This window comes from Antennarius striatus, chromosome 9 (genome assembly GCF_040054535.1).
Source record: "Antennarius striatus isolate MH-2024 chromosome 9, ASM4005453v1, whole genome shotgun sequence".
Lineage (NCBI taxonomy): Eukaryota > Metazoa > Chordata > Actinopteri > Lophiiformes > Antennariidae > Antennarius > Antennarius striatus.
Window position 1 is genome coordinate 21417076 of NC_090784.1, and position 13001 is coordinate 21430076.

The 13001-nt window shown below is 44.8% G+C and overlaps 1 protein-coding gene across 1 annotated transcript; it reads right to left on the reverse strand.

Annotated features, from left to right (window-relative positions):
* Positions 1-100: 100 nt before the first annotated feature.
* smg5 (SMG5 nonsense mediated mRNA decay factor) lies at positions 101-13000 on the reverse strand. Its single transcript, XM_068324733.1, has 22 exons — positions 12588-13000; positions 12106-12204; positions 10893-11016; positions 10011-10167; positions 8548-8637; positions 8065-8154; positions 7555-7633; positions 7340-7465; positions 6986-7054; positions 6551-6777; positions 5877-6014; positions 4638-5567; positions 4388-4557; positions 4235-4310; positions 3440-3615; positions 3093-3251; positions 2868-2927; positions 2430-2589; positions 2167-2257; positions 1887-1961; positions 1656-1794; positions 101-1490 (listed from the first exon to the last, which is right to left on the reverse strand). Exons 1-22 carry the CDS (start codon positions 12650-12652, stop codon positions 1407-1409), a joined length of 3384 nt encoding a protein of 1127 aa, XP_068180834.1. The 5' UTR covers positions 12653-13000; the 3' UTR covers positions 101-1406.
* Between the last annotated feature and the right edge of the window lies 1 nt (position 13001).

Here is a 13001-nt window from a genome sequence, read left to right on the forward strand (position 1 = left end):
TGACCTGGCAGCATCTGGAAAAACCACGATTGAATTCACTGCGAGCAAATACTCTTCACACAGTAACAAGAGGCACAGAGGAATGGTGGGGAAAAGGAAGTCATATTACGAGTTTCTTTTATTGTTCATTGCATGGCCACACACACAAATACTGGTTTTGATTTGCACTGTGCAAGAAGGGACGGTCACTATGGAGATGGTGATGTAGTTGGGACACATTGGAGATTACAGGGGTTCATACATAACCCACGGACCTCTGGTAAAGTCATGTGGGACCCCCCCCCCCCTCCTCGGAGCCTCCTGGACGAGCTACAACAAGAGGTACATCAGTTTCTACCACCCGCCTCCTAACGCCACGTCCTGTTACATAAAACCTCCGACTTCCCCGATTGAAGACGTTCATCAGCGGACCGACGCACAACTGCTAAACCTTCCCTTTCCCTTAAACATTCTTGTGTATTTTCATTCAAATTTAGCTCACAAAAAAGCAAAATAAGCATCATTTGGGTAGAAAAATAAAATCCAAATTAAAACAGCGGTCGTGTGCACCCCCCCCCCCATCTTCTCATTTAGAGTAATATATAATTCACTGGTCACAAAGTACACTGCAAGAAAAACAAAAACCAAATCAGGAGGGAGGAATAAAAAGCGCCACAGAGCAAAGAAACCAGTCTTTTAGAAGTGTGTGTTTGTCTTCCTCGACCCTTCCTGGAGGCCAGTGAGCTACGAGACTCCTGTTTGTTTTCTAAGGCCTCAGATGTTAAGGGGGGGGGGGGTTCTCTCCATCTTTAAGTTGTCATCATACACCAGTGACGTTCCAAAATGCAGCCCGACGACATCTGTATGGCGTTCCCTCCGTCTCTCAAACACAGGCTGAAGGGAAAGGGGAGGAGGGAACAGAAATCCAAACCACTTTGCTAAATATCTATATGGATTCATCTGAGCATGAATGTCTGTATGAGCGTGTCTGCTTTCTCTCGACAGGTATGTTCTTGTTTGCTAACATATACAGTGTATTCCTGGTTAGGGTGTGAACCAGGGGCACTTAAAAGTTGTGTAGCGTTCCCCCACCGTTTCCGCACTCCGACCACTAGGGGTCACTCTTTATGTTTAGGAATGGAAGTGGGAGGTGGGAGATCCGCTGCTCCTTTTTTCGCGCCGTCTCGCTCGCATTTCTCTTAATTTTTTACTCCCGTTATGTGTTTTAACTTTTCCACCCCTCTACGCTTTTAACTCTTTCCTTCGACTCGTCTTTCTTTTGAGTTGGTTTTTTTTTTTTTTGTTTTTTTGTTTGCCTTTGGAGACGCAGATACACACAGAGCAAAAGAGTGGGAGAGAGAGAGGGAGCGAGTGTTGTGATCGATCAGCTGTTTCGCAGCGCCGACAGCTGCACCCGTTTTGACCTCTCAGCCGATCTCCTTCCACTGCCGGTAGAATTCCACAATGTTCTTCAGCTCCATGCCCGCCGAGCCTGCAGCCTGGATCGCCAACTGTCGAGAGAGACAAAAAAAAAAGAGGAAGAGTTCTTTAATGATTTTTAACGTCTGTCATATTTTACCCTCAAAACACTCGTAAAACAGTGGGTGTGAATAAACGTGAGACAAGCCTGAACCGAAAGGAAAAACAACAGAATGTCAGACAGCAGAATTCCTGACCTTCATCGCTGCCGACTGAGTGCAAAGCTCCTCCACTTGATGGCCAGTCAGAATGGTCACCATGCCAGCTGTGTCTTCATCCCCGTTGCTCTGGGAAACGGTCAGCTGACGACAACTGTCCACCATCTTGTACAAATGCCTGGGAATTTAACAAAAACAAATCGGGGTCAATCAGAATTGAAGTCACGCTCTTTCAATAAGGACGGAGAGGCTGCAGGAGGACGTGTTTACCAAGCTTCAATGTCCTGACGCTTCAGTTTATCTCTATCGAAACTTCGACCCGACTCCTTCTGGCATCGTATGTACCTGCAGAGAGACGCGACGCAAAACGTTTACGAAATCCTCCAACGCTTTGTGCTATCGTCACTTTTCTTTGTAAGGTTTTATGGACTCAAATAAATGTTTCTGTGCTAAGAGATGACATGTTTTTCGCCTCCTTCCACAAGCAAATGCAGCAGGAAGCGCCATCTGTTATCACACACACACACACACACGAGATTCAAGCACCAACCTGTTGCCTTTGCGAAATTCAGACTCCAAGAAGCGGATGCCGTCCCTCGCTCCGGCGTTTTCCTTCTTCAACCTGTCGAGCCCGTCGATCACTAGAAAACAGAAGGGAAGTAACGGTCAGCAGCTGACGCCGAAGATGAAGTAACTGAACGGATGATGATTCCTTTATAGAAAAGTTACAGTCCGACGTCCTTCATAACCTCTTCAGTGAAGTCAGAGCTCCTGACCACAACATGCAGCTGAAGACAGACGCTGTGCACCCACCTGTCCGCGGGATGATGATGATGAAGCAGCCGCTGCTAGCCAGCTGTCGGATGAGGTTAAGGTACTGGCAGAGAGCAGCTGCGTCTGGCACCAGGTAGGGAGACATGGACGACTGAGCCTTGGGTTGCTGAAGGCTGCCCTCTAGCTGAGACACCTCCAACTGCAGGGAGCCGACAGAAAAACATCCATCAGCTTATCGCGCCATTAGTGTAAAATGTGAGTTTTACGGTCAGAGAAGTACGACTATCTCTGTGCTCCCGGGCCTCACGGTGGATTTTAATGGATTTATGCAGCCGGTTCATGTTTGAGTCAACAGTAAATATGCGACTTAAAGTGGATCTTATTGATCCAGTGGATGGGAAGGTAGCATTGTTGTGCAACTTGTTGTCAACGCTGTATGGATGCTAGGGAAACAAAGAGAGCGATGATATTAAAAACCTGCAGTCGAAGCTGAGCCATATCCCTCATTAAACGGTTTCGACGAGCCTCCTCTTCAGCCTGGAAACAAAGAAAAAAGTAGAAGCGACGTCAGTCAGGAAATCCATTCTGATTTCAAGTCACTCATTTAAATATTCTCCTGTAAAAATTTTGTGCCAACAGTGAGAAGACAAGACGTAAATAATCGACGGCACCCCGCGGTTCTTCAGGACAGGCGACACCCACCATTCTGAACTGGGCTTTGGCCTGCTGCACCAGGTTGTCCTGCTCCGATTGGCTGACGCTGGTGAAGATGCCGACCTCCGGATTGAAGTGCAGGACGTTTCCTTGGAGATTTGTTAGGAAGTGTCCGAAACTGCGAATGCAACACACTCGTGCCACACACTGGTGGAAAGAGAGGGAAGGAAATGTTTTACAGCCTCCACAGCATGTTTGTTTCAATTCTAATTTAGTTTAGCAATATTAAAACTGATCATTTTCTTAGCTGAGAAAAAGGATCTTTTGTTTCTTGTAAATCCTGTGAGAAACTGTGTGTGTGTGTGTGTGTTTCTGTGTTGTGTGCTCACACACACCTCCTGCAGGGGGTTGAGGGAGGGGTTCTGGCGAGTGAAATCGAGGCGGCGGTGAGCTACGTTGAGAGCAGGCAGGTTATGCATGGCCAGGTCCTCGGGCAGCAGCAGCGTCTGGACCAAACCGGGTCGCTCGCACTCGTTCAGCAGCTCCGTCACCTCCGCCGTCAGACCCAGCTCTGCAGAAAACACAAACCATTACGTCATTACAGTCAAAGCAGGATCAGCTGTAGCAGGTGCGTTTCACTGGAGAGAGTTTTAAGTTGTTAAACATGCCGACAAGCATTCTTCAAGGTGTTTCATTAACAGAAACTGCATGAAGGTAGTGAGGAATCAGGCGGGGACAAAAGCGTCAGAGGTGAGGCTCCGTGTTTCTGCTCGTTCACAGCCAGGGAATGTGGGTGGAGTACACAACCCTGACACACACAAACACACCCAGTTTGTTTTTGTTTGACATATTTTTAAACCGGACGTTGTTATTGATCCTGTCAGCACAACGGGATCAAAACGCTCATAGATTATTTCTTATTGGTGAGGATGTTAAACTATTTCATCCATCCCATCCTCCTCCGTCAGAGTGTGTGTGGCTCGACCTGCCCGGTGGATTAACGCGATGGATCTAACTCCATATTCACCTTTCAACCGTCACATTTTTCTGTTTTTCTAGAGTCTCAAATGACATTTTGACTTTTCGTGGACCCCCTGGGAGTAAAAAACCTCGTCGCCACTGCGCCATCCCGCTCCTACTGACTGCTGCAGGAGTATGAATATCTGCAGTGCTGTCTCTCAGTTACTCACCAGCCTCCAGCATCTTGTTGCCATCTGGTAACAGGTTGAGCAGCACAGACAGTCGGTTCCACAGGCTCTGGGAGCTCTGCGGAGGAACAGTTTCGTTAAAAGCAGTCGTAAAACAGAAGCGTTCACAGCCGAAGCGGGAGAACCGGCTCTCACCTGAGCACATAAGAGGATAATGTCTGTGTTGGTCCTCAGCCAGTCCACAAAGACCTTCACTACCTGGATCAAGCCCTGATTGGCCAGGATCTCCAGCTTCTCCAGAAGGGTTTTCTCGCTATGTACCGATTGGGAACTGTGTTGGCTGCCTTCGGAATCAGAGTCCAACTCTGCAGGAAGTGACACGATAGCAAATCAAACATCTGTATAACTCAAAGTGGAAACAACACAAGAAAGACAATCAAGTTACCATTTTCATTGGTTCCGTTGGCGGTGGCAGGGTTAATACTACTGGGAGAATCCCCTGGAGGGGGCGTGTCTTGAGAGGGGGGTGCAGAGGTGTCGGCGGGCGTGGGAACCCCCGATGATGAAGACGAGGCCTGCGGCCTCAGCAACATGTTGCTGAAGGTCGGCGCCAAGCGGAAGCAGCGCTTCGCCTGGAAGAGTTGTGACGACATGGCCTGCAGGTTGCTGCTGATGCTGGAGTCGCCCGGCAGGAGGGGCCCGTTGGTGGTCGGGGGGGTGTCGCCGTCCCGGTCGCCTCCTTCCTCCTTGGGTTGGTGCTCGTCTTCCTCTTCATCTTGCTGTTCGCACGGCTGAGCCTCCAGGTTGTCGGAGTTCTCGGCGTCCTCGATGTCCTCCAGGTCCGAGCGAGACTCCTGACTGTTCATGTCCGAGTCCGTCTCCACGTCGAACGCCGTCCCTCCTTCCTCCTCTTCCTCCTCCTCCTCTTCCTCTGACCCGCTCCCCCAGCTGCCCTCGTCAGCCAGCTGGTCTCTTTTAACCTCCTTCCTGATAGGTGGAGGATCGGGTGAGGTTCCCATTGTGGGGCCAACTGTTGAATCAGTGTGACCCCTCCTGTCTTCATCGTCATCTTCCTCCTCTTCACTCTCGAAACCTTCGCTCAGATCACTTTCATCTTCTCTGTGAGTGTCTTTGCGGGCGCAGCGGCGTCGACGGAGCCTCGACAGGCGGGTGTATTTTTTCTTCTGTTTCTGCTTGTCGTCCTCTAACTTTTGCTGCTCTTCCCCGCCGCTATTCTTTTTGGCACCAAGCGTTTCACATCCATCTTCGTCTTTCTCCTCCTCGTCATCCTCTCGATCCAGGGAGCCGTTCTGGAGAGGCTTCTCGTCAGCGTGATCTGTGGGCGGAGCTGACGAATCCCTCAACTCTGGGTCATCTAAGGAAGAGAATAAAAATTCAGGTCCTTTTGTTTTCAGTCAAGTTTGATCATTTTCACAAAAAAGAACAAAATGAATTACAAGCGTGAAGAAGTTTGATTAATTTTTAAAAAGTTAGAAATAAAAAGATCATTTTAGACCACGAAGACCAACACTTCAATCGTGAAGCTGTTGAGATCACACTTATATTCATGTATTAAAGCATCAGACATCGGATTGCAGAGGATTTTTCTTTAGTTTTCAAGAGGTTTTCAGTTCTGTTTCTGCTTTGCTGTCCATATAAATGACATAAGACTGTCCACACCCACCTGCAGCGTCGGTCTGCAGTGGAGGCACCTGGCTCTCAGTCTCTTCTAGTTCAGCCTGCAGCCGGATGTTAACATGATTCACCAGATGGGAGAACAGCGCCAGCGTAAAAGCTATGGAAGCGCTGTACTGCTTTGACCCTACAGACACAAGAAGAAAGAAAAAGTCACACATGATATTATAAAATGTGGGTTCTTCAGTTACTCCTACCCTGCAGATGGTCTGCTCTATATAATCAAGAAAGTTTCAAGGTGGGAACACAAGATTAGTGCCACGAATTTAGCATCTGAAAACAACCTCACCTTCTGTTCCTGAGTTATGGCTTTGAATAACAGCCATAAAAAGCTTCTGCAGAACAAGCTGACGTCACGCTGAACCTGATGTTCAACCTTTCGGATGTAAAATGTCACAGCTTAATCATTTCATCCTTTTGGAAGTCTGCGTGAAATCCTGTCAGAGACAGGGGCTGACTTCTTGAGTCATGATCAAAGATGGTTTTTATGAGGTCATCCAAGGTCACAGAAATCCTCTCTTAGTGGGGCCATAGCAACAAGAAGGTTCTTTTGTTTGACTGATTTCTTCCTCTTAAACTAATTACATTCTTATCTACTGAAGATAAAAAAACAAACTTGAGCCCCTAAAACTGTTCAAACAACGACCTTTGGATCAAACTAACCTGCCCTCTTCAGGCTGTGCACCACCATCAGACAAGTGACCACCATCTTGAAGATAAGAGTGTCTGGTAGCATCGGGCAGGAGCTGTCAGAGTGCTGCTGCTCCTCCTCTTCCTCGCTGGGGGAATGTTGCGCCCCACCGTGTGTCTGCGGCGGCAGGTAAAACAACACCAGGTTGAAGTCCTCCAGCACCGACTGGCAGAGCGACGTCAGCTCCGTCTCCATCAGACTGAACGCAGACAAGAGAGGAGGGGAACTCATTTGTTTGTGACCTATAAATGCGTTTTATTGGTAGTTAAATCCCTTTACAGGGAAGAAGGAATGAGCTGAGGCAGCAGAGAACAAAAGAAGTGTCCCATCTTTTTTTGAACATAAATCATGTTTTGTATTTTCTACAGTTTGTATTAAATCAGTGGAGGAGCAGCATACGCCCTCACCTGTTCTTAGGCTGCAGCAGACTCTGGAGGTACATGAAGCTAACCAGGAGGCGCTTGATGTCTTTTGATCTGCAGAAAGAAAGAAAAATAGAGAAATGGTGAAAATGTCACATCAAACTTTTATTAAACAGAAGAGACATGCATGACGTTGTGCAAAGTGGAACTAAGTCAGTACACACTCCATAAATGAATTACGTTTGTCAATGAAATGGAGCTGTTTTTGGTCCAAGTGGTGAAGTGTCCGATGACGAACCACAATTCTCTCAGATTTCCTTGGAGAACTCTGGTATTGATTCATACCTTTATAATTTATCTTACATTTGAGACCCTCTAATTCAGTGGGTTGATCCTCACCGTTGTCGAGAAGGAGACAGCTTCTTCATCTCCTGTTTCTTCACCTGGTGGTACATCTTGGCGGCTTTGTCGAACAGACGCTTCAGGTTGCCGTAGGCTCCCTCAAACGGAGCGTCGGATTGTATGCTAGCACAGAAGAGATATTGGTTATGGATTTTATTAAGTCACAATTCAGTAGTTTATATTGCAGTTAATAGTATGTGAACGCGCCTCACCAGCGAAGGTAATAGTAGGTTGCTTCAACGTTGTAAAACTTGCTTCCTGCCAGTGTACCCAGTTGGTTGAAAGGCATTCCTGTGGAAAAATCAGCAAACAAGTTTACTTTCATATTCGGAGATTCCTGAAGGGAAATCCGAAATAATCTTACCTAATGGTTGCTGCTACATCTGACAAAATATAGATATTGTGACCCTAAAAGTTTTAGCTCTAAACCCCCAATATTTGTACCCTACAAATTCAGCAGAACGCAAGATAAAGAATTAATATTCAGTGTCCCTATATTCCATATATGTGATGTATTGGAAGATATCAATGTCACATGGTGGATATTGAACATGACAGTGTCAAAAATACACATGAATTCATTAAATGAGTGTATGACGAAGCAGTTCCACATCTTTTTATTAATTCTTGTTTCTCCTCAAGACTGAAACTCCACCAAACTGTTCCTGAACGTGGAAACAGAAAGGTGCTGCGTTATAAAATCTTACTTCACAGTCACTCACCTACGTGTGGCATAACAGACCAGGCTTGATGGTAAAACCTTTCTGCCAGCTGCTCAGCCTCCACTCCAGCCAGTTCATTCTGATAACGGGCTGCACAGACAAATATTAAAATACCAGGAGAAGAGTTGAGAGGTGACAAAAGAAGAGAACCACTTCTTGTTCTTAATAAAAACTGTCAGTCCTGCTGGAAAAGCAACATATATGACATGCTTTGGGAAACAAACATAAACTCTTAAACCGCAGCTGAAATGTGGAAGGGCAAACCTAAAATACAGCCATCTTTTCTAATTTAATTCTGTACCTTTCTATTTAATAATGCAAAAACAATTAAAATACTAATATCTTACAAAACAAACAGTCTTGTACCAATTAGGATCTATAGCAGAGCCAAAATGTCCATTGATGAGTGACACAGACATGCCGTCTCAAACCAAGCTGGATGAAGAGACGAACTAATTGCATATTAAATTATCATAATATTACCAAGATCTCCAAGGTAGACCAGACAACGATGACAGGCCATCTGCGCCCACTCCATCTCCTTAGGGGTGGCTGACACTGGTTTCTTCCGGCCTGCAGAAGATAGTTATTCAGACCTGATCACTGTTCTTTTCTTTTCAAGAATTTAACTGCGGTGAGTAAAATTTAAGAACAGCTATAATTTACAAACAGCCGAGAGTCCAAATGTCTGAGACAGCAGCAAGATGTCACTTCAAACATCATTTCTTCATGTCCAAAAGAGCTGCAGTCTTAGGTGGGTAAAATGAAATATTCTCTGTCTTTATGCATTCAAATCTATACAGTGTGTTTGCTAAAATGTGGACACATTAAACCACAGAAAGTCCATCAGAGGCAAATCACTACAGGCTGCACATGACCACAACCACAAGTGACCCTGCACCTGTCCATTTCACTTTGCAGACAACAGACACTCTTTGCACTTCCCCATCTATGTGTCTGCTTCACATAGTGTAAAGTCATGCTGACATCTGACACACAAAGAAGGCAAACAATAGCAACATAAACCCACGGTGTAAATCACAAAGTTCATCATCAGTGGAATAGATGCTGTAAAAGGTCTGGTCTTCTGGGGGAGCTTTCAGTTTAAATATTAAATCCTCAACTTTATGGCATTCACAATAACGTGGTGACAGGGATTTACAACCAGTCAACAAATACGAATGATATAAAGAAGAAGCTGTGGGTCTATGCATGGATCTTGGCACGAGAACAGAGCAGTTTAAAAATAAACCATACAAAGGCCTTTATCAAAACAAGCATTTTGAGTTACGGTAAGAAAATGACAGATCACCATTAGCTCGAGCCTACTAATGCTCTCTTAAGCCTTAAAGGGGACCAGTCAACGTTAAAAATACCCTGGCACCTAATAGAATTTTGCCATCAACATTTTGATCGATGATCAACACACATGGCACCCTCACTGTAACACAGCCACCAGAGCTGATGACAAACAAGGCAAATCAAGGCAACGCTTTCTCGTCAGAACATCTCAAAAAGCAGCTCTTTGCACCACTCAAAAAACATGTCTGATCTAGTTTTAATGGTCACAGCGTCAAGCTGCACATAAATATAAACAATAAACTGAGTCATGTAGGAAGTTAAACACAGGAACTACACATAGAGAATGCAGAATAAAACACCTGCTACTCATCATTGCATCACATCAAAACGGACACAAAAACATTTGTCTGTACATAGCTTGATTTCTTGTAACAAGCACAACAAAACCTCAAAACCAAATAAAACAAAAACTCATGATGAAATCAGCATAATCTGCATGTTAATCATGAGCAGGAAAAACACTGCAACCAAAAGCCAAGAGGTGGAATCAAGAAGTTACGCATCCTTCTGGCAAACAGCCAGTCTGATACCAAATGCTTCTTGTGTCCTTCAGTGTTCTACATCAGTGTGAGCGTGAGCCTCACCGATCAGTGGGTCTGTGACGTGGGTCCAGTCGATACAGTCCTGCAGCTCCAGCTGGTAATGTGATTGGATGTAGAGCAGCAGGTGCTGGTAGAAACCCACGCCGGCGATCAGGTGTGTGCGGTAGGCACACTCCAGAGCGCTGCGACTATGTATGTGCTGCATTACAGGAAAGACACAGCATTTTAAATGTGACAGCTCAGTTACAATTAGCATCAGAATCTATTTAGCATACGTGTTGTAATTTAAAATGGAACACTAACATTCAATGTAGTTGTAGAAAATTTTTAAAAAAAGCAAAACCAAGTTTAGTTGGTTTTATTTGCTCCTCCACTCGCAACAGTCACAATCCGCTAGTCACAAGCCGCTAGCCTCCAGCAGCAATGAGGAGCGACCTACATACGCCTGCTAAGCTAACTTCTTTTCAACTCTAGAGCACCAACTCTAGAGCAGTTATTCTCACTTTTAACTCATGGTTTTCAAACTCAACTCTTATTTAAGTATTTAAGGTAAAACAATTTGAGATTTTGATTTGAAGGTTTCTCGTCATACTACGTCTCTTCTTCATAGATGTGTATGCGTAAAAATAGTTAAATTCACATTTAAAAGACTTCTGGTTTCCAAAAATTTATGAGCATTCTCTTTATCCAAAACAGTTTCTGTGGCAAAACTGGTCTTTTAGTGGTTCCTATCTCAGTTGGAGCCACCCACAGATAACACACTCACAGCTGGTAATCCATGAGGTATATTACATGCCAGTAACCACAAAATAGCAGATGTCAAAGTAACTGACCTTTAAGTGACAACCAGGATGTCAAGCTGTGTTAGAACAGAAAACTGCTAGTCAAAAAGGATTTATTTCCCCCAACTGCAGGGACAGTTACCTTCTTGTTGGTCTTTATAACCTGTATGACCTCATAATAAACCTTCCTCCAGAGCAGCTCCTCTGCCTTACGGCCATAGTCGGCAGGATGAAGGAACATCAGCTTCACACAATGCTCCCTCAGCCTGAAAAGACACAAAAGATAATGTCTGAACAGGTGGACCAATGATTCAACTTAGGTTAAAAACAAAAATAGGGGAAACAAACTTGAATGGTGGGTTGTATTTCAGATAAATCAACAATGAAAACAATTATTAGCTGCAGCAGTACTTTATTGACGTCAATGACAACCAGTGAGTCAAGTACCATCAAAACGAAATATTTATGACATTACTAATACGCATGTATTTCCTGTAAGTGAGTCATACGGTTTTTATAAACTGATTGAGAAAACAGAATTGATCAGATTATTTTGAAATATAAGTGCCTACACAGGTGTTTGTTGCAATAAGTTTATAGTAACACAAATGTTGGTGTTGATGAGATTTATTGCAAGCATATAGCAATAAAAACACAAGCCGGGATGTTCACTGATAAACAAACTGTGTAAACTGACCTGAAAATAACATATGTTCTATTGTGACTGAAAATGTACACAGTAGACAAAGTGAAGAAACCTCTTGTAAACCACAGATTAAAACCTTTAGGACCCCTGCAAAAACACGTTAACAATGAAGGCCTGTCATGATTGACAAAGCTCAAAAAATAGTCACTGAGCTAGATATCATTTCCTCTGTCATGCTGACGTGTGGTTGACATTTACTTTAACTTCCTTTTTTGGTGGTCTTGGTGGTCTACTGTATTTAATGTGAACATAAATGTAAGTCCTGTCTGTTAATGGGAAGTTACAGAACATAGACAGCGATAAGAATCTGCTGAAACAAAAATGTCAACTTGGATACATAACATACACTTCTAATGCTAGGTGTCACTTAATTAAGGGAAGTTCTGGAACTCCTCATTATGGACCAGAACAAGCTGATAAAAACGTGATGGGACTTTTTTAATTCCAAGAAACAGAAATAATTGAAATGATCTGAATGAACTGGAAGTCAGAATGGTGTTAGAAACACAAACACACACACACACACACACACACACACACACACACACACACACACACACACACACACACACACACACACACACACACGCTCAGACCTGATGATAATCAGGCTGAATGCAGTCATGAATACTGAAATAACTGGACATACTTGTTGCGAAGGCTGATGTTCTCCGGCTTGAAGACCTCTCTGTAGGATGCTTTGCTGCCGATAATAACATCCAACTTGCGCACAGACTCCACCACTAACCTGAGAAGCGTGGATCAAAACAAAGCATTGACATGATGCCTGCAGCATTAGGATTGTCAAGAAACAAACCCCAGACTGACATTTTAGCAACCAAACCAGTACAGTTGCATTCATTTGGAAAAAGAGCGCTAATGGCAAATGAAGCCAAATCAACTAACATGAGCGACACTAACATTATCTGAAAGCATGTTACTACCCGGTAAGATCGCATACACACACTGTTATGTCAGACTGCTGCTCTACAGATGATGGAGACAATAGGTGGACCTACTCCTGTGTTAGCAAACATTAATTAGCTAGCGCTAGGTTAGCTAGCACAACAACGTTCAATTAGCACCTCGGTTAGCTAAATAACAAAAACAGAAACGGCCTCCACAAATCACCTGTAAAGCCTCTTGATTTCAGGGACTTTCGCCTCTGGCTCGCTGTCCTGCCCGGGTCCACTCATATTAGCGGGAAGCCAGTGATTTGACCCCCACGCCACAGCGTCTGGTCGCCGTTTCCTGAGTTGTCAGAGCTCCTCGGGTCCGCTCCCCGGCAGTGACAACCCTGGTGATAGCTAGCCAGCTAGCGCGAGCTAGCAAGGTGCTGCTAGCTTTCCTTCCTTTCCCTCCGAGTCTCCTTCGTTTCGCCTGTCCTTTGGTAGGACCCCCCTCTACCCATCCGCTCAGAAAGTCAGGTAGGAGGGGGCGCCCAGCGAGTTCAACTGTCCCCGGTCAGCTGAAACGTTCTGCTATGCTTCTAATGTTATTCCCTGTTCCTGCCATTGCTACGAAGGCGGCCATTATTTCAATCAG